Source organism: Oncorhynchus keta, chromosome 13 (assembly GCF_023373465.1).
Source record: "Oncorhynchus keta strain PuntledgeMale-10-30-2019 chromosome 13, Oket_V2, whole genome shotgun sequence".
In the NCBI taxonomy this organism is placed as follows: Eukaryota; Metazoa; Chordata; class Actinopteri; order Salmoniformes; family Salmonidae; genus Oncorhynchus; species Oncorhynchus keta.
Genome location: NC_068433.1, coordinates 51,543,351 through 51,565,891, shown reverse-complemented (window position 1 = coordinate 51,565,891; position 22,541 = coordinate 51,543,351). Strand labels below are relative to the sequence as shown.

The following is a 22,541-nucleotide window of genomic DNA, read 5'->3' as shown; positions in this document are numbered from 1 at the left end:
CTGTGTGATTGTCTGGTAAAACAACCCCACCCCTATCACTGTCTCCCCAACCATAAGGTGTGTCATGTGTTCACTTTATCTTTTTACACACACACACACACACACACACACACACACACACACACACACACACACACACACACACACACACACACACACACACACACACACACACACACACACACACACACACACACACACACACACACACACACACACGGCTTAGCAGTGAAGGCAGACATTTAGCCAGTGGGGTGTAGGAACAGCAGTACGGCCTCAAGTCTTCAGATCATTGAGATGATAACACCCCTGACAAAGACTTCCAGACAGACACCACACATCTCCCCTCTTTATCTCCTCATCCCTTTGTCACATCCCTCCTTTTTTCTGCTCCGGTCTTCTCCTGTCAGAGATCAAGAGCTTTAGGGGATCTAACATGGCCAGACGGCAGAACAGATCAGAAAGGAGAATAAAGAACGACGAGAACAAAAGGTATTCACATCGACATGAGCCGATACCCTTTTCTGACATGGTGATGATCGGACAAAATCCCCCTAGATACTGATCTAATGTCTGTTTTTCTGTTCCCTCCCTTATGGTTACAAATAGAATATAGAGGGTAAGCTGATCCTAGATCTGTCCCCAAGGGCACCAGTTTATATTTATTTAACTAGGCAAGTCAGTTAAGAACAAATTCTTATTTACAATCATGGCCTACACCGGTCAAACCAGGACGACGCTGTGCCAATTGTGCGCCGCCCTCTGGTACTCCCAATCATGGCCGGTTGTGATACAGCCTGTGTTAAAGCTCTATTGACTATACAGACTGTATTCCACCACAAATGAGCCAGAGGGAGCAATGATATGAAAGTAAATACAGTCTCAAGAATGAATCATGGAATCTAATACTCTCGCTTGTTATTAGTCTGGTGCATATTCTGCTCTTGAATTGTGTATTTCACTCTGAGAACACACAGCAGTAGCAGTGAATGCCTGCTAAATATAAATATGCAAATGTAAAACATTTAAAATAGACAATGTGTGCATGTTGGGGTCATGGGGGGTAAATGTGTGTTGGTGAGAGAGGTAGATATTGAAACCTGCTGCAGCAAACGTAAACCCCTGTCTTCAACAAGCCAGGCGCCAAGTATTCCTTCACACTACAATGGTGTGTGTGTGTGTGTGTGTGTGTGTGTGTGTGTGTGTGTGTGTGTGTGTGTGTGTGTGTGTGTGTGTGTGTGTGTGTGTGTGTGTGTGTGTGTGTGTGTGTGTGTGTGTGTGTGTGTGTGTGTGTGTGTGTGTGATACACTGCACTGACAAAACGAGGAGAGAGAAAGAGAGATATGAGAGAGAGTGAAAGAGAGAGTTAAAAAGAGAGAGAAATACAGAGAGAGAGAGAAAGAAAAAGAGAGAGATACAAAGAGGGAGAAAGCAAGAGAGAGGTTGTCATTGCAACATGATACATTGAATAAAAACATTGCTGTTCTAGAACTGAGAGGTTCTGAGAGGTCACACCTATTACCTTTTGCTAAGATCACTTTAGAGGTCACAGCTATTTGTGTGGGGGGGTGTTACATTATGTGTCTCACCTGTGGGTGGATGACTCTGTCAATGCTCTTCAGGGCAGTGTCTGGGGAGGGGGGAGAGCAGTCTGGAGTAGGCCCCGTCAGTGAGGAGCTGTTCCTATGGTTACACAGCTCCGGCTCAGTCACCGTTACCTGGGGAGAGTGGCCTTGAAAGAGAGAGAGAAAGGGAGAGAGGGGGGTGGAGCGAGAGGCAAGAGAGGGGGGTTAGATTTAATTAAGCCTGGATTAAATGAAGAGCAATCCAAACAGAGAGACAGAACAGCAGGTATCCATGGAGGGTCAAAGCTGCAATGCATTTCCACTGGAGTTCAGATGTGAACCTCCGATGTGGCAGCTGCCATGTGCGCTCAAATGGCCAACCAACTGAGGACATCTTTCTCTCTGTCTTAACTGTCTCTCACACATCAACACACACACACACACACACACACACACACACACACACACACACACACACACACACACACACACACACACACACACACACACACACACACACACACACACACACACACACACACACACACACACACACACACACACACACACACACACACCTCTGAAGGAGTGAGAGAGGAAAGAGTGGCCTGACGAGGACTCAGATGTCAGAGTTGATTTCCCCAGTGTGTGATCAGTTAGGGAGAAAATAAGAAACAGAGAGGGACGGAGGAAACGGGATCTCCAGGTAGGAGAGGAAAAGAGGGCAAGAGGAAAGAGGGATCTCCAGGGATCCTTCTCAAGAGGAGGAGACGGAAATTATCTCCAGGTAAGAGGGAGGAGAGGACCAGAGGGAGGACACGGGATCTCCAGGTAGGGCAAGATGAAAGAGGACCAGAGGGACACGTTATCTCCAGGATCCTTCTCAAGAGGGAGGAGAGGACACGTTATCTCCAGGTATCCTTCTCAAGAGGACCAGACAGACACGTTATCTCCAGGTATCCTTCTCAAGAGAGACCAGGCGGACACGAGATCTCCACTAATCCTTCTCAAGAGGACCAGAGGAACGTTATCTCCAGGATCCTTCTCAAGAGGACCAGGGACGGAGACGAAAGATCTCCAGGTAGGAAAAGAGGACCAGACGGACAGGCTATCTCCAGGTATCCTTCTCAAGGGACCAGACGGAAACGAGGATCTCCAGGTATCCTTCTCAAGAGGAACCAGAGGGAGGAGAGGAATCTCCAGGGATCCTTCTCAAGAGGACCAGAGGGAGGACGGAATCTCCAGGTAGAGGAAACAGAGGGAGGACCAGGAAAGAGAGGAACGAGAGGGAGGTATCCTTCTCAAGGGAGGACGAGTGCAGAGGGTGGACAGAATTATCTCACCCCATTAAAAAGGGAAAAACCATCCATTTCAATCAGCAGCCAACAAGAGAGACACACACGCTCCCCAAGTGTATGTGTGTCTGCACGTGTAGTCTATCAGTCAGTCCAGACGGCTACACAAACATACAGATGCTCAAATATTTGTCCAATTATACCTTGACACAGACATGGGGAATCTCCAGGTATCCTTCTCAAGAGGACCAGGAGGACACGTTATCTCCAGGTATCCTTCTCAAGAGGACCAGACGGACACGTTATCTCCAGGTATCCTTCTCAAGAGGACCAGGCGGACACGTTATCTCCACTAATCCTTCTCAAGAGGACCAGACGGACACGTTATCTCCAGGTATCCTTCTCAAGAGGACCAGACGGACACGTTATCTCCAGGTATCCTTCTCAAGAGGACCAGACGGACACGTTATCTCCAGGTATCCTTCTCAAGAGGACCAGGCGGACACGTTATCTCCAGGTATCCTTCTCAAGAGGACCAGACGGACACGTTATCTCCAGGTATCCTTCTCAAGAGGACCAGGAGGACACGTTATCTCCAGGTATCCTTCTCAAGAGGACCAGACGGACACGTTATCTCCAGGTATCCTTCTCAAGAGGACCAGACGGACACGTTATCTCCAGGTATCCTTCTCAAGAGGACCAGACGGACACGTTATCTCCAGGTATCCTTCTCAAGAGGACCAGGAGGACACGTTATCTCCAGGTATCCTTCTCAAGAGGACCAGACGGACACGTTATGTCCCGGGGGTCAAAACAAAAAGTAGCCTAATTAAGTATCTGTAGTAATTAGTAGCATTCTGTGTTTTCCCATGCAAAAGTGACTGCTTTTGATAAAAACACTTCTCTGCCTTTTAATTAAAAAACATTAGAAAAAAAATGTACACAGAACCTGTCAAAAAAACCCTTCCAGGGTTTTTCTTAATTTGGACTATTTTCTACATTGTAGAATCATAGTGAAGACAACACATGTGAATCATGTGTGCAAAACTGTCATAAAGGCAAAGGGCGGCTACTTTGAAGAATCTAAAATCTAAAATATATTTTCATTTGTTAAAACACTTTTTTGATTACTACATGATTCCATGTGTTATTTCATAGCTTTAACGTCTTCACTATTATTCCACAATGTAGAAAATGGTACAAATATAGAAAAACCCTTGAATGAGTAGGTGTCCAAACTTTTGACTGGTACTGTATATTTGATGGAAAATGTATGTTGTATGATTCTGGACGATGCAACATGCTGCCTTGATGACAACATGACCGAGCACCACAGATGACTGTTCCATTTGAGAATGGAGCTCCTCCCTCCCCTCCTTTGCCGGGTTCCCTGCAGCTCAGTATATTCAAAACAGCCCAGTGAGTCACAAGGCGCTTGTCTGTCGTCATTGTGCTTGTAAACAAACACCACGTGACAGGGGACGACCGGTAAGCTTCATAATGAAAAACTATGTGACAGGTGACATGAAGAACGTGATATTCTCCTAACGCAGGACTTTCCAACCCTGTACCTGGAGAGCTACAGTCCTGTAGGTTTGAACTCCAACCCTGTACCTGGAGAGCTACAGTCCTGTAGGTTTTAACTCCAACCCTGTTCCTGGAGAGCTACAGTCCTGTAGGTTTTAACTCCAACCCTGTTCCTGGAGAGCTACAGTCCTGTAGGGTTTAACTCCAACCCTGTTCCTGGAGAGCTACAGTCCTGTAGGTTTTAACTCCAACCCTGTACCTGGAGAGCTACAGTCCTGTAGGTTTGAACTCCAATCCTGTACCTGGAGAGCTACAGTCCTGTAGGTTTTAACTCCAACCCTGTTCCTGGAGAGCTACAGTCCTGTAGGTTTTAACTCCAACCCTGTACCTGGAGAGCTACAGTCCTGTAGGTTTTAACTCCAACCCTGTTCCTGGAGAGCTACAGTCCTGTAGGTTTTAACTCCAACCCTGTACCTGGAGAGCTACAGTCCTGTAGGTTTTAACTCCAACCCTGTACCTGGAGAGCAACAGTCCTGTAGGTTTTAACTCCAACCCTGTTCTTGGAGAGCTACAGTCCTGTAGGTTTTAACTCTAACCCTGTACCTGGAGAGCTACAGTCCTGTAGGTTTTAACTCCAACCCTGTTCCTGGAGAGCTACAGTCCTGTAGGTTTTAACTCCAACCCTGTACCTGGAGAGCTACAGTCCTGTAGGTTTTAACTCCAACCTTGTTCCTGGAGAGCTGTACAGTCCTGTAGGTTTTAACTCCAACCCTGTTCTTGGAGAGCTACAGTCCTGTAGGTTTTAACTCCAACCCTGTTCCTGGAGAGCTGTACAGTCCTGTAGGTTTTAACTCCAACCCTGTTCCTGGAGAGCAGCAGTCCTGTAGGTTTTAACTCCAACCCTGTACCTGGAGAGCTACAGTCCTGTAGGTTTTAACTCCAACCTTGTTCCTGGAGAGCTACAGTCCTGTAGGTTTTAACTCCAACCCTGTACCTGGAGAGCTACAGTCCTGTAGGTTTTAACTCCAACCTTGTTCCTGGAGAGCTACAGTCCTGTAGGTTTTAACTCCAACCCTGTACCTGGAGAGCTACAGTCCTGTAGGTTTTAACTCCAACCCTGTACCTGGAGAGCTACAGTCCTGTAGGTTTTAACTCCAACCCTGTACCTGGAGAGCTACAGTCCTGTAGGTTTTAACTCCAACCCTGTTCCTGGAGAGCTACAGTCCTGTAGGTTTTAACTCCAACCCTGTACCTGGAGAGCTACAGTCCTGTAGGTTTTAACTCCAACCCTGTTCCTGGAGAGCTACAGTCCTGTAGGTTTTAACTCCAACCCTGTACCTGGAGAGCTACAGTCCTGTAGGTTTTAACTCCAACCCTGTACCTGGAGAGCTACAGTCCTGTAGGTTTTAACTCCAACCCTGTACCTGGAGAGCTACAGTCCTGTAGGTTTTAACTCCAACCCTGTACCTGGAGAGCTACAGTCCTGTAGGTTTTAACTCCAACCCTGTACCTGGAGAGCTACAGTCCTGTAGGTTTTAACTCCAACCCTGTTCCTGGAGAGCTACAGTCCTGTAGGTTTTAACTCCAACCCTGTACCTGGAGAGCTACAGTCCTGTAGGTTTTAACTCCAACCCTGTACCTGGAGAGCTACAGTCCTGTAGGTTTTAACTCCAACCCTGTTCCTGGAGAGCTACAGTCCTGTAGGTTTTAACTCCAACCCTGTACCTGGAGAGCTACAGTCCTGTAGGTTTTAACTCCAACCCTGTACCTGGAGAGCTACAGTCCTGTAGGTTTTAACTCCAACCCTGTACCTGGAGAGCTACAGTCCTGTAGGTTTTAACTCCAACCCTGTACCTGGAGAGCTACAGTCCTGTAGGTTTTAACTCCAACCCTGTTCCTGGAGAGCTACAGTCCTGTAGGTTTTAACTCCAACCCTGTACCTGGAGAGCTACAGTCCTGTAGGTTTTAACTCCAACCCTGTACCTGGAGAGCTACAGTCCTGTAGGTTTTAACTCCAACCCTGTACCTGGAGAGCTACAGTCCTGTAGGTTTTAACTCCAACCCTGTACCTGGAGAGCTACAGTCCTGTAGGTTTTAACTCCAACCCTGTACCTGGAGAGCTACAGTCCTGTAGGTTTTAACTCCAACCCTGTACCTGGAGAGCTACAGTCCTGTAGGTTTTAACTCCAACCCTGTACCTGGAGAGCTGTAAAGTCCTGTAGGTTTTGACTCCAACCCTGTACCTGGAAAGCTGTAAAGTCCTGTAGGTTTTAACTCCAACCCTGTACCTGGAGAGCTACAGTCCTGTAGGTTTTAACTCCAACCCTGTACCTGGAAAGCTGTAAAGTCCTGTAGGTTTTAACTCCAACCCTGTACCTGGAGAGCTACAGTCCTGTAGGTTTTAACTCCAACCCTGTACCTGGAGAGCTACAGTCCTGTAGGTTTTAACTCCAACCCTGTACCTGGAAAGCTGTAAAGTCCTGTAGGTTTTAACTCCAACCCTGTACCTGGAGAGCTACAGTCCTGTAGGTTTTAACTCCAACCCTGTACCTGGAGAGCTACAGTCCTGTAGGTTTTAACTCCAACCCTGTACCTGGAGAGCTGTAAAGTCCTGTAGGTTTTAACTCCAACCCTGTACCTGGAGAGCTGTAAAGTCCTGTAGGTTTTAACTCCAACCCTGTACCTGGAGAGCTACAGTCCTGTAGGTTTTAACTCCAACCCTGTACCTGGAGAGCTGTAAAGTCCTGTAGGTTTTAACTCCAACCCTGTACCTGGAGAGCTACAGTCCTGTAGGTTTTAACTCCAACCCTGTACCTGGAGAGCTACAGTCCTGTAGGTTTTAACTCCAACCCTGTACCTGGAGAGCTACAGTCCTGTAGGTTTTAACTCCAACCCTGTACCTGGAGAGCTACAGTCCTGTAGGTTTTAACTCCAACCCTGTACCTGGAGAGCTACAGTCCTGTAGGTTTTAACTCCAACCCTGTACCTGGAGAGCAACAGTCCTGTAGGTTTTAACTCCAACCCTGTACCTGGAGAGCTACAGTCCTGTAGGTTTTAACTCCAACCCTGTACCTGGAGAGCTACAGTCCTGTAGGTTTTAACTCCAACCCTGTACCTGGAGAGCTACAGTCCTGTAGGTTTTAACTCCAACCCTGTACCTGGAGAGCTACAGTCCTGTAGGTTTTAACTCCAACCCTGTACCTGGAGAGCTACAGTCCTGTAGGTTTTAACTCCAACCCTGTACCTGGAGAGCTACAGTCCTGTAGGTTTTAACTCCAACCCTGTACCTGGAGAGCTACAGTCCTGTAGGTTTTAACTCCAACCCTGTACCTGGAGAGCTACAGTCCTGTAGGTTTTAACTCCAACCCTGTACCTGGAGAGCTACAGTCCTGTAGGTTTTAACTCCAACCCTGTACCTGGAGAGCTACAGTCCTGTAGGTTTTAACTCCAACCCTGTACCTGGAGAGCTACAGTCCTGTAGGTTTTAACTCCAACCCTGTACCTGGAGAGCTACAGTCCTGTAGGTTTTAACTCCAACCCTGTACCTGGAGAGCTACAGTCCTGTAGGTTTTAACTCCAACCCTGTACCTGGAGAGCTACAGTCCTGTAGGTTTTAACTCCAACCCTGTACCTGGAGAGCTACAGTCCTGTAGGTTTTAACTCCAACCCTGTACCTGGAGAGCTACAGTCCTGTAGGTTTTAACTCCAACCCTGTACCTGGAGAGCTGTAAAGTCCTGTAGGTTTTAACTCCAACCCTGTACCTGGAGAGCTACAGTCCTGTAGGTTTTAACTCCAACCCTGTACCTGGAGAGCTACAGTCCTGTAGGTTTTAACTCCAACCCTGTACCTGGAGAGCTACAGTCCTGTAGGTTTTAACTCCAACCCTGTACCTGGAGAGCTACAGTCCTGTAGGTTTTAACTCCAACCCTGTTCCTGGAGAGCTACAGTCCTGTAGGTTTTAACTCCAACCCTGTTCCTGGAGAGCTACAGTCCTGTAGGTTTTAACTCCAACCCTGTACCTGGAGAGCTACAGTCCTGTAGGTTTTAACTCCAACCCTGTACCTGGAGAGCTACAGTCCTGTAGGTTTTAACTCCAACCCTGTTCCTGGAGAGCTACAGTCCTGTAGGTTTTAACTCCAACCCTGTTCCTGGAGAGCAGCAGTCCTGTAGGTTTTAACTCCAACCCTGTACCTGGAGAGCTACAGTCCTGTAGGTTTTAACTCCAACCCTGTACCTGGAGAGCTACAGTCCTGTAGGTTTTAACTCCAACCCTGTTCCTGGAGAGCTACAGTCCTGTAGGTTTTAACTCCAACCCTGTTCCTGGAGAGCAGCAGTCCTGTAGGTTTTAACTCCAACCCTGTTCCTGGAGAGCTACAGTCCTGTAGGTTTTGACTCCAACCCTGTACCTGGAGAGCTACAGTCCTGTAGGTTTTAACTCCAACCCTGTTCCTGGAGAGCTACAGTCCTGTAGGTTTTAACTCCAACCCTGTTCCTGGAGAGCAGCAGTCCTGTAGGTTTTAACTCCAACCCTGTTCCTGGAGAGCTACAGTCCTGTAGGTTTTAACTCCAACCCTGTACCTGGAGAGCTACAGTCCTGTAGGTTTTAACTCCAACCCTGTACCTGGAGAGCTACAGTCCTGTAGGTTTTAACTCCAACCCTGTACCTGGAGAGCTACAGTCCTGTAGGTTTTAACTCCAACCCTGTACCTGGAGAGCTACAGTCCTGTAGGTTTTAACTCCAACCCTGTACCTGGAGAGCTACAGTCCTGTAGGTTTTAACTCCAACCCTGTACCTGGAGAGCTACAGTCCTGTAGGTTTTAACTCCAACCCTGTACCTGGAGAGCTACAGTCCTGTAGGTTTTAACTCCAACCCTGTACCTGGAGAGCTACAGTCCTGTAGGTTTTAACTCCAACCCTGTACCTGGAGAGCTACAGTCCTGTAGGTTTTAACTCCAACCCTGTACCTGGAGAGCTACAGTCCTGTAGGTTTTAACTCCAACCCTGTACCTGGAGAGCTACAGTCCTGTAGGTTTTAACTCCAACCCTGTACCTGGAGAGCCTGTAGGTTTTAACAGTCCTGTAGGTTTTAACTCCAACCCTGTACCTGGAGAGCTACAGTCCTGTAGGTTTTAACTCCAACCCTGTACCTGGAGAGCTACAGTCCTGTAGGTTTTAACTCCAACCCTGTACCTGGAGAGCTACAGTCCTGTAGGTTTTAACTCCAACCCTGTACCTGGAGAGCTACAGTCCTGTAGGTTTTAACTCCAACCCTGTACCTGGAGAGCTACAGTCCTGTAGGTTTTAACTCCAACCCTGTACCTGGAGAGCTACAGTCCTGTAGGTTTTAACTCCAACCCTGTACCTGGAGAGCTACAGTCCTGTAGGTTTTAACTCCAACCCTGTACCTGGAGAGCTACAGTCCTGTAGGTTTTAACTCCAACCCTGTACCTGGAGAGCTACAGTCCTGTAGGTTTTAACTCCAACCCTGTACCTGGAGAGCTACAGTCCTGTAGGTTTTAACTCCAACCCTGTACCTGGAGAGCTACAGTCCTGTAGGTTTTAACTCCAACCCTGTACCTGGAGAGCTACAGTCCTGTAGGTTTTAACTCCAACCCTGTACCTGGAGAGCTACAGTCCTGTAGGTTTTAACTCCAACCCTGTACCTGGAGAGCTACAGTCCTGTAGGTTTTAACTCCAACCCTGTACCTGGAGAGCTACAGTCCTGTAGGTTTTAACTCCAACCCTGTAGTCCTGGAGAGCTACAGTCCTGTAGGTTTTAACTCCAACCCTGTACCTGGAGAGCTACAGTCCTGTAGGTTTTAACTCCAACCCTGTACCTGGAGAGCTACAGTCCTGTAGGTTTTAACTCCAACCCTGTACCTGGAGAGCTACAGTCCTGTAGGTTTTAACTCCAACCCTGTACCTGGAGAGCTACAGTCCTGTAGGTTTTAACTCCAACCCTGTACCTGGAGAGCTACAGTCCTGTAGGTTTTAACTCCAACCCTGTTCCTGGAGAGCTACAGTCCTGTAGGTTTTAACTCCAACCCTGTTCCTGGAGAGCAGCAGTCCTGTAGGTTTTAACTCCAACCCTGTACCTGGAGAGCTACAGTCCTGTAGGTTTTAACTCCAACCCTGTACCTGGAGAGCTACAGTCCTGTAGGTTTTAACTCCAACCCTGTTCCTGGAGAGCTGTAGGTTTTAACTCCAAGTCCTGTAGGTTTTAAGGTTTTAACCAACCCTGTTCCTGGAGAGCTACAGTCCTGTAGGTTTTAACTCCAACCCTGTACCTGGAGAGCTACAGTCCTGTAGGTTTTAACTCCAACCCTGTACCTGGAGAGCTAGTCCAGTCCTGAGAGCTACAGGTTTTAACTCCAACCCTGTACCTGGAGAGCTACAGTCCTGTAGGTTTTAACTCCAACCCTGTTCCTGGAGAGCTGCAGTCCTGTAGGTTTTAACTCCAACCCTGTACCTGGAGAGCTACAGTCCTGTAGGTTTTAACTCCAACCCTGTACCTGGAGAGCTACAGTCCTGTAGGTTTTAACTCCAACCCTGTACCTGGAGAGCTACAGTCCTGTAGGTTTTAACTCCAACCCTGTACCTGGAGAGCTACAGTCCTGTAGGTTTTAACTCCAACCCTGTACCTGGAGAGCTACAGTCCTGTAGGTTTTAACTCCAACCCTGTACCTGGAGAGCTACAGTCCTGTAGGTTTTAACTCCAACCCTGTACCTGGAGAGCTACAGTCCTGTAGGTTTTAACTCCAACCCTGTACCTGGAGAGCTACAGTCCTGTAGGTTTTAACTCCAACCCTGTACCTGGAGAGCTACAGTCCTGTAGGTTTTAACTCCAACCCTGTACCTGGAGAGCTACAGTCCTGTAGGTTTTAACTCCAACCCTGTACCTGGAGAGCTACAGTCCTGTAGGTTTTAACTCCAACCCTGTTCCTGGAGAGCTACAGTCCTGTAGGTTTTAACTCCAACCCTGTACCTGGAGAGCTACAGTCCTGTAGGTTTTAACTCCAACCCTGTACCTGGAGAGCTACAGTCCTGTAGGTTTTAACTCCAACCCTGTTACCTGGAGAGCTACAGTCCTGTAGGTTTTAACTCCAACCCTGTACCTGGAGAGCTACAGTCCTGTAGGTTTTAACTCCAACCCTGTACCTGGAGAGCTACAGTCCTGTAGGTTTTAACTCCAACCCTGTACCTGGAGAGCTACAGTCCTGTAGGTTTTAACTCCAACCCTGTTCCTGGAGAGCTACAGTCCTGTAGGTTTTAACTCCAACCCTGTTCCTGGAGAGCTACAGTCCTGTAGGTTTTAACTCCAACCCTGTTCCTGGAGCTACAGCTGTAGGTTTTAACAGTCCTGTACAGGTTTTAACTCCAACCCTGTACCTGGAGAGCTACAGTCCTGTAGGTTTTAACTCCAACCCTGTACCTGGAGAGCTACAGTCCTGTAGGTTTTAACTCCAACCCTGTACCTGGAGAGCTACAGTCCTGTAGGTTTTAACTCCAACCCTGTACCTGGAGAGCTACAGTCCTGTAGGTTTTAACTCCAACCCTGTTCCTGGAGAGCTAACAGTCCTGTAGGTTTTAACTCCAACCCTGTACCTGGAGAGCTACAGTCCTGTAGGTTTTAACTCCAACCCTGTACCTGGAGAGCTACAGTCCTGTAGGTTTTAACTCCAACCCTGTTCCTGGAGAGCTACAGTCCTGTAGGTTTTAACTCCAACCCTGTACCTGGAGAGCTACAGTCCTGTAGGTTTTAACTCCAACCCTAGAGCATATAATAATACCTGTTGATAACCTGAATACAGTTCCTGGGGTTGGAGGTTTTAACTCCAACCCTGTACCTGGAGAGCTACAGTCTAACGTACTGCACAGGTTGACTGCAGGTATTTACTTAAAAAGTAGGACAAATATATAACATCAAATAACATTTTATTGGTTGCATACACATATTTAGCAGATGTTATTGCGGGTGTAGTGAAATGCTTATTATTCAAATATAAACTCAGCAAAAAAAGAAACGTCCTCTCACTGTCAACTGCGTTTATTTTCAGCAAACTTAACGTGTAAATATTTGTATGAAAATAACAAGATTCAACAACTGAGACATAAACTGAACAAGTTCCACAGACCGACTAGCATCACCACCCTGGATGGTTCCGACCTTGAATATGTGGACATCTATAAGTACCTAGGTGTCTGGCTAGACTGCAAACTCTCCTTCCAGACTCATATCAAACATCTCCAATCGAAAATCAAATCAAGAGTCGGCGTTCTATTCCGCAACAAAGCCTCCTTCACTCACGCTGCCATGCTTACCCTAGTAAAACTGACTATCCTACCGATCCTCGACTTCGGCGATGTCATCTACAAAATTGCTTCCAACACTCTACTCAGCAAACTGGATGCAGTTTATCACAGTGCCATCCGTTTTGTCACTAAAGCACCTTATACCACCCACCACTGCGACTTGTATGCTCTAGTCGGCTGGCCCTCGCTACATATTCGTCGCCAGACCCACTGGCTTCAGGTCATCTACAAGGCCATGCTCGGTAAAGCTCCGCCTTATCTCAGTTCACTGGTCACGATGGCAACACCCATCCGTAGCACGCGCTCCAGCAGGTGTATCTCACTGATCATCCCTAAAGCCAACACCTCATTCGGCCGCCTTTCGTTCCAGTACTCTACAGCCTGTGACTGGAACGAACTGCAAAAATCGCTGAAGTTGGAGACTTATCTCCCTCACCAACTTCAAACATCAGCTATCTGAGCAGCTAACCGATCGCTGCAGCTGTACATAGTCTATTGGTAAATAGCCCACCCATTTTCACCTACCTCATCCCCACAGTTTTTATTTATTTACTCTTTTGCACACCAATATCTCTACCTGTACATGATCATCTGATCATTTATCACAATTGTAATTATTCGCCTACCTCCTCCTGCCCTTTGCACACATTGTATATTGACTCCCCTTTTTTTCTACTGTTATTGACTTGTTAATTGTTTACTCCATGTGTAACTCTGTGTTGTCTGTTCACACTGCTATGCTTTATATTGGCCAGGTCGCAGTTGCAAATGAGAACTTGTTCTCAACTAGCCTACCTGGTTGAATAAAGGTGAAATAAATAAAATAAAAAATGTGACTAACAGAAATGGAATAATGTGTTCCTGAACAAAGGGGGGATCAAAATCAAAAGTAACAGTCAGAATCTGGTGTGGCCACCAGCTGCATTAAGTACTGCAGTGCATCTCCTCCTCATGGATATTTGGATTTTTACAAATTATCTTTGAAAGACAGGGTCCTGAAAAAGGGATGTTTCTTTTTTTGCTGAGTTTATATTGAAATGTATTATAAGAAATTGTTTCAATAGTATTGATGGAATTGAAAAGCTCAAATCTGGACATCGAAGCCAGTTCCACTGCGTTTTTTTCGTTGTTCCCCTCTAATCAGGGTCTGATGTAGAACAGGGACACCATTAATGTATCAGGTAGAACAGAAAGCCAGTAGGCTCTTGACCTCGTATGGTAAGTGTTGAATACCCCTGGTACATACAGTATACCATCCAAACCTATCTGGGAGGAAGAAAGTGTTTGTATGAGAAGATAGGTAGAGAGACAGAGATAAACAGAGAGAGAGGGGGGCGATCAGAGGGATAAATATAGACCGATATGGTATTTTCTATTTTCTTGTCGAGTAAATAAGCCTGTCAGCACTGATGATTGAGGTGAGGGTGTGTGTGTGTCACAAAGACAGTCTGAGAGAGGTAGTTGATGGGAGAGGTAGCGAGAGGTAGAGAAAGAGCGGGCTATATAAGATAGAGAGATACAGCAGAGAGAGGAACGAGAGGGAGGAAGAAAGTGTTTGTATGAGAGGGAGAAGATAGGTATAGAGAGAAAGGGGGAGACAGAGAGAAACAGGGAGAGGGAGGAGAAAGGGTGAGACAGAGAAAGGGGGAGACAGAGAGAAACAGAGAGGGAGAAGATAGGTAGAGACAGAAAAAGGGGGAGACAGAGAAAGGGGGAGACAGAGAGAAACGGAGGGAGATGATAGGTAGAGAGACAGAGAAAGGGGAGACAGAGAGAGAGAGAGAGTAGATAGGTAGAGAGACAGAAAAAGGGGGAGACAGACAAAGGGGGACACAGAGAGAGAGAAGATAGGTAGAGAGACAGAAAAAGGGGGAGACAGACAAAGGGGGAGCCAGAGAGAAACAGAGAGAGAGAAGATAGCTAGAGAGATAGAGAAAGGGGGAGACAGACAAAGGGGGAGACAGAGAGAAACAGAGAGAGAGAGAGAGAGAGAGAGAGAGATAGAGAGATAGAGAGAGAGAGAGAGAGAGAGGCAATCAGAGGTATAAATATAGACAGTTATGGTATTTGTCTGTAGAGTAAATAAGCCTGTCAGCACTGATGATTGGTGAGAGGGGGTGTTTGTGTGTGTGTGTGTTTTACAAAGACAGTCTGTGTGTTAGCAGCACAGACAGACCAGTATGTGTTCATAAGCCAGACCAGCTGTACAGCTAGTTAAAGCAGGCATGCAGTACAACAGGGTACCCCAACTGGCGGCCCGCGGGTGATTTTATTTGCCCCCCAAAGATTTATGAGCAAAATGTTACTTGTTAGACATAAAAGACTGTAAAAAGACCAGCAAATCCGCTCATACTGATTTTAATTTAGGAAATCTGTTACAAAGTATTCCCACGCATTATATGTGATTTTATACCAATCTATTCAAGTTTTGAAATGATTATGTTTTAGTCAAAAATTATTTGGGCTTCTTGCAGTCTAGAAATGATTTATAATTATGTTCCGGCCCCTCGACCATCTGCTCAAGAACAAATATGCTGTGGCTGAATCTAGTGGATGATCCCTGCTGTACAGTATGTACTGGTGGGATATTATCCTGGGGCTATATCATTTATCACTCCAGTGTTAATCTGCAAAATTGTAATTATTCGCCTACCTCCTCATGCCTTTTGCACACATTGTATATAGACTCCCCTTTTTTTCTACTGTGTTATTGACTTGTTAATGGTTTACTCCATGTGTCTGTGTTGTCTGTTCACACTGCTATGCTTTATCTTGGCCAGGTCGCAGTTGCAAATGAGAACTTGTTCTCAACTAGCCTACCTGGTTAAATAAAGGTGAAAAAAATATATATATATAGGGTGTGTATGTATGTACTGGTGGGATATTATCCTGGGGCTATATAGGGTGTGTGTGTGTGTGTGTGTGTGTGTGTGTGTGTGTGTGTGTGTGTGTGTGTATGTACAGTATGTACTGGTGGAATATTATCCTGGGGCTATAGGGTGTGTGTGTGCGTACAGTATGTACTGGTGGGATATTATCCTGGGGCTATATAGGGTGTGTGTGTATGTACAGTATGTACTGGTGGGATATTATCCTGGGGCTATATAGGGTGTGTGTGTGTGTGTATGTACAGTATGTACTGGTGGAATATTATCCTGGGGCTATATAGGGTGTGTGTGTGTGTGTGTGTATGTACAGTATGTACTGGTGGGATATTATCCTGGGGCTATATAGGGTGTGTGTGTGTGTGTACAGTATGTACTGGTGGGATATTATCCTGGGGCTATATAGGGTGTGTGTGTATGTACAGTATGTACTGGTGGGATATTATCCTGGGGCTATATAGGGTGTGTGTGTATGTACAGTATGTACTGGTGGGATATTATCCTGGGGCTATATAGGGTGTGTGTGTGTGTACAGTATGTACTGGTGGGATATTATCCTGGGGCTATATAGGGTGTGTGTGTATGTACAGTATGTACTGGTGGGATATTATCCTGGGGCTATATAGGGTGTGTGTGTATGTACAGTATGTACTGGTGGGATATTATCCTGGGGCTATATAGGGTGTGTGTGTATGTACAGTATGTACTGGTGGGATACTATCCTGGGGCTATATAGGGTGTGTGTGTGTGTGTGTGTGTACAGTATGTACTGGTGGGATATTATCCTGGGGCTATATAGGGTGTGTATGTATGTACAGTATGTACTGGTGGGATACTATCCTGGGGCTATATAGGGTATGTGTGTGTGGACAGTATGTACTGGTGGGATATTATCCTGGGGCTATATAGGGTGTGTGTGTGTATGTACAGTATGTACTGGTGGGATATTATCCTGGGGCTAAATAGGGTGTGTATGTATGTACAGTATGTACTGGTGGGACATTATCCTGGGGCTATATAGGGTGTGTGCAGTATGTACTGGTGGGATATTATCCTGGGGCTATATAGGGTGTGTGTGTATGTATGTACAGTATGTGTGTGTTTGTTTGTTTGGGCTTATGCGCGTGTTTGGGTTAATGCGTGTGTGTACAGCTGTACAGCTCACATGCTCCCAATGCCATTCCCCATTAACCAATTACAGTTAAGCTCCCACTACTATGTCGCAGAATGTACCAATTACAGTTAAGCTCCCACTATCATGTCGCAGAATGCACCAATTACAGTTAAGCTCCCACTACTGTGTCGCAGAATGCACCAATTACAGTTAAGCTCCCTCTACTGTGTCGCAGAATGCACCAATTACAGTTAAGCTCCCAGTACTATGTCGCAGAATGCACCAATTACAGTTAAGCTCCCACTACTGTGTCGCAGAATGCACCAATTACAGTTAAGCTCCCTCTACTGTGTCGCAGAATGCACCAATTACAGGTCTGCCTCTCAACGCTACATCTCATACAGGATTGTCCTTTAGTGTCGAATGTGCAACAAAACAACATGCTACTTTGAAACAGCTATGGTACACACACGGAATTGGCTTGAGAACCTCCAGCCGGACAGGAGGAGAGGGGGAGCCCAGATACTTCACACCCAGGGAAAGAGCATCCAAACTGGGCTTCCAGAGAGCCAAACCCACTCTCTCTGGAACTATCCCAACACAGCTTGACACAACACAGCAAAACAAAAGGTTGCACCACAACTGGGCACCTGACAAAACGCTTACACACACACACACACACACACACACACACACACACACACACACACACACACACACACACACACACACACACACACACACACACACACACACACACACACACACACACACACACACACACACACACACACACACACACACACACACACACACCACACTTTTCTCTGTCTTTATCGGTGTGTCCACACTTTAACTTTAACCTATGAAACTTCTAAGCCTCAGATCTGAAAGAGCGTTTACGAACATGAAATGTTGTGCAATTCTAACAGCCCATAATTTGGAGGGGGTGATTCTAGTCATTTGATGTTCAGCTGTCTGTTGATCAATAGGCCCAGAACTTTCACAACTTTCAGCTCAATGCCACTATCATAGCAATCTAAAACCATTTCAGAGATGTGCTATCTTGCTCTAGTGATACCGTACCATAGCTATCGAAAACTATTTAATTTGATGGCTATTATCTTGGCCCTTTTCATATCACAGATCAGTGGTTTTCAGACGGATTTGGAAGTTTTCTTGTGAGTAACCTAGTAAACAAAAACAATGTTTCAACCCAGGATCGGCCGCTGAAGGAATAAGCCTTGAGCTAAAAGTTTGCAGAGGCTTTATCCCAACCATTTTGATGTTTATTTTTGTTTTTATAATTGAACAATTGCTGGAGACCCACAGGGTGTGTATGGTTTTGTTCCAGCCTTGCACTAACTAACAACAACTGCTTCAACTAATCAACTTATGATCAAACAGCTGACTGTCATAAATACTTCAACCCCGATCCAAGTATACCTTAGGTACTTCAAGGTTTTGAGTTGATATTTTTTGCTCAGTAGAAGCAGAGTTATTAGCCTAGTAATATTGTATAGGCTGTGTTCAAACCTTGTCTGCCCTCTTGATATGAAAAGCATATTGTACCATCTGTCTCCTACCGTTTGGTCTCATGATAATTTGACTGTGTTCAGCCTTGCCATACTGATAATAATATCCATCTTGGTAGTATTCCACAACCCCAGCCTCTGACTGTAGAGAGATATGGTGTTGACTCTGTATGCATGAACACAGGTGGTTGGTCAATTAGATGTGAATATTCATGAGCAGTTCACCACTCCTCATTAATGATTCAAACAAAATGGCTGCCAACAAGTGGCGGGGAAAATCTCAGAGCGCGGGAGGGAGGGAGGAGTGAAAGTGTGTGTGTGTGTGTAACGTGTGTGTATGCCTCACGATTCCTCCCACACCCCACCCCTCCTTGCCCCCTTGCCCATACTCAATGGGGCGTGACTGTTCTAATGGCAGAGCCTGGAGAGTTAGTTGTGCTTCTTATTTCGTGTTGTCGTTGGTTAGTCTGAGCACAATTACCCAAATGTCACCTCCAGAGCTTCATCACGGGGGGAAATGGACTGGAACAGAACGACATCTTGGCTTTAGCTTCAGGGAAAGAAGGGAAGGAGGATAAAGGAGGGGGAGCAGAGAGGAGTGGAAGCATTGGATCGGAGGAAGGGAGGAGTAGATGCTGTGGGAGGGTCAATTGAAAGTGAAAGTTTGTGTGTGTCAAGAAGCATTTTCTGGTGTGTGTGTGTGTATTTGGTGTGTGTGTGTGTATGTGTGTGACTGCAGTGGCCCATGTGTTTACCCTGGGAGTCGATAGCTATTACCGCTAACCACTTAGCGGTGATAGCTAGCCGTCTTTCTCCTGCCCTGTACGTGATTGCAGGTCTCGAAGCCTCATTGCCATTATATTAAGACACCTTGCTTTCAAAAGACCCATAATATCCCTGTCTGTGGGCTCCTTATTCGCTGTTACATTATACAGTATATAAGAGTCCCTTACTATTCTAGCTGTTTGCTAAATGTAACTACATGAGAACAGATTGCTACTGTGCTGTGTCTTCCCCCCATTGACGCTTCCTGTTGTGCTGAAGAGGTTTCATTATGCAGTATGTGTAGCCTATGTGCTTCTGCAGCACACACAGAGACACAGTGGCTGTGAACGAGCCGTTTGAGGTGATATTACATTGTGAAGGAGAGAGAGAGAGAGAGAGAGAGAGAGAGAGAGAGAGAGAGAGAGAGAGAGAGAGAGAGAGAGAGAGAGAGAGAGAGAGACAGAGAGAGAGAGAGAGAGAGAGAGAGAGAGAGAAGAGAGAAGAGAGAAGAGAGAAAGAGAGAAAGAGATTGAAGAGTACATTTAAGTAGATACACTGACAGGGGAAACTGCAAGGCTCAGACATAATGCATACTGTGAGACAGCATGGTTATTTTTGGTGGACGCTACTGACTTAGTCATCATCTCTGAGGACAAGTTAGTAGTCCCTATGTCATTCCTAAGTCGTCCCTAAGTCCCTATTCCCCAGCCAGGAAGGTCTGCAGTAGCAGACAGTAAGGAGATAGATCTGCCTGTTGTGCTGCCAGCTAACTCTACAGTATAGGACAGGTAGGTTTCCTTTAAAGCTGCTGCTGTCTGTTGCGCTGCCAACTAACTGCAGCGTAGGACAGCATGTGACTGGGCTAGGGTTGAATACTGGGAACCGGGTTACTGAGATTTCCTGAGATTTCCTGCCCAAACTCCACTCTCTTTTCCCTGGATATATAAGTGTGAGGAAACGGTATATTATAATAAATTATTTCTATGATCAGCATGAAATGGAACTATTAAATGATGTGCCATGTCTCAATCTAGCTTCTCTACAGCCTTCTCTCTGCTATCTGCATGATCAATCATCAACGCTCAGGCTGGGGACAGACAGCGCATCTCAGTACGGAGCGCAGTTTACAATGCGTGTTTCTCATCATGGTAACTTTTTATCTTGTGACAGGTAGGCCTACATTTCCTCCAACATAGTCTATGCTACAGTAATATAAAGACTGAATGCGTGTCAAATTTACACATCTTCATCTGGCTTTCGGGGGTCACCTTATTTTCTTTTCAGCCTATCACTCGAATATCATTGCGTTAAATTGGAGTGCATGTGAGTACTCTCTCGCAGTCTCTCTCTCTCCCTCCATCAATTCCATTCAAATTGCATCCAAAATAGATCATTCTGTTCAAGAATCTACTAGAAAATCTACGGCAATATCTAAAAATGGTTGTCTAGCAATGATCAACAACCAATTTGACAGAGCTTGAAGAATGGTAATAGGTAAGTAATAGGTAAATGTTGCACAATCCAGGTGTGGAAAGCTCTTAGAGACTTACCCAGAAAGACTCCCAGCTGTAATCAGGCTCCTGAGTGACACAGTGGTCTAAGACACTGCACCTCAGTGCAAGAGGCATCACTGCAGTACCTGGTTCAAATCCAGGCTCACATCCGGCTGTGATTGGGAGTCCCATAGGGTGGCCCAGTGTCATCTGGGTTTGGCCAGGGTAGGCCGTCATTGTAAATAAGAATTTGTTCTTAACTGACTTGCCGAGTTAAATAAAGGTTAAATAAAAAATAAAATCGCTGCCAAAGGTGCTTCTACAGAGTAGTGACTTAGGGGTGTGAATACTTAGGTAAATCAGATATTTCTGTATTTCATTTTCAATAGATGTTTTACATTTCAAAACATGTTTTCACTTTGTCATAATGGGGTATTGTGTTGTAGATGGGTGTGAAAATATATATATTTCATACATTTTGAATTCAGGCTGTAACAACAACATGTGGAATAGAGTTCAATCTTGGTTTCATCAGACCAGAGAATTTCTCATGGTCTGAGAGTCTTTAAGTGCCTTTGGTAAACTCCAAGCGGGTTGTCATGCGTCTTTTACTGAGGAGTGGCTTCGGTCTGGCCACTCTACCATAAAGGCCTGATTGGTGGAGTGCTGCAGAGATGAGAGAACCTTCCAGAAGGACAACCATCTACAGAGTGACCATTGGTTCTCGGTCACCTCCCTGACCAAGGCCCTTCTCCCCCAATTGGTCAGTTTGGCCGAGTGGCCAGCTCTAGGAAGATTATTGGTGGTTCCAAACTTCTTCCATTTAAAAATGATGGAGGCCACTGTGTTCTTGGGGACCTTCAATGCTGCAGAAATGTTTTGGTATCCTTCCCCAGACCTGTGCCTCGACCCAATCCTTTCTCTGAGCTCCATGGACAATTCCTTTGACCTCATGGCTTGGTTTTTACTCTGACATGCACGGTCAACTGTGGGACCTTATATAGACAGGTGTGTGCCTTTCCAAATCATGTCCAATCAATTGAATTTACCACAGGTGAACTACAATCAAGTTGTAGAAACATCTCAAGGATGGTCAATGGAAACAGGATGCACCTGAGCTCAGTTTCGAGTCTCATATCAAATGGTCTGAATACTTCTGTAAATAATGTATCTGTTTTTTATGTTTCATACATTTGCAAACATTTCTAAAAACCTGTTCTCAATTGTAAACCTGTTGTCAATGTAATACATTTTAAAATAAAAGCTGTAACGTAACAAAATGTGGACAAAGTCAAGGGGTCTGAGTACTTTCCGAATGCACTATAGCTAGCTACATCTCGTGCGAAATGTGCGGTAGCCTATACTGTATATCATAGGCTATGTATTGGATAACTGAAAAATCTTTCAATTTGTTTTGTGCTTGGGATCATAAAATGTCTTTAATGTATGGTTCATAAAATGTCTTTAATGTATGGCTTATCAGTGCAATCCGTTTTGTCACCAAAGCCCCATATACTACCCACCATTGCGACCTGTACGCTCTCGTTGGCTGGCCCTCGCTTCATACTCGTCGCCAAACCCACTGGCTCCATGTCATCTACAAGACCCTGCTAGGTAAAGTCCCTACTTATCTCAGCTCGCTGGTCACCATAGCATCTCCCACCTGTAGCACACGCTCCAGCAGGTATATCTCCCTAGTCACCCCCAAAACCAATTATTTATTTGGCCGCCTCTCCTTCCAGTTCTCTGCTGCCAATGACTGGAACGAACTACAAAAATCTCTGAAACTGGAAACACTTATCTCCCCCACTAGCTTTAAGCACCAACTGTCAGAGCATCTTACAGATTACTGCACCTGTAGATAGCCCAACTATAATTTAGCCCAAACAACTACCTCTTTCCCTACTGTATTTCATTTATTTATTTTGCTCCTTTACACCCCATTATTTTTATTTCTACTTTGCACATTCTTCCACTGCAAATCTAACATTCCAGTGTTTTACTTGCTATATTGTATTTACTTCGCCACCATGGCCTTTTTTTGCCT

The 22,541-nt window shown here is 45.7% G+C and overlaps 1 protein-coding gene across 1 annotated transcript in view; it reads right to left on the bottom strand.

Moving 5' to 3' along the window:
- The window catches only part of LOC118392606 (ankyrin repeat and sterile alpha motif domain-containing protein 1B-like), a 368,819-nt gene that overhangs the window by 151,231 nt on the left and 195,047 nt on the right, over nucleotides 1-22,541 (bottom strand). The window contains exon 13 of the mRNA XM_052460670.1: nucleotides 1,590-1,732. Coding sequence (XP_052316630.1) covers nucleotides 1,590-1,732 — 143 coding nt within the window. The remainder of the gene's footprint in view (nucleotides 1-1,589; nucleotides 1,733-22,541) is intronic.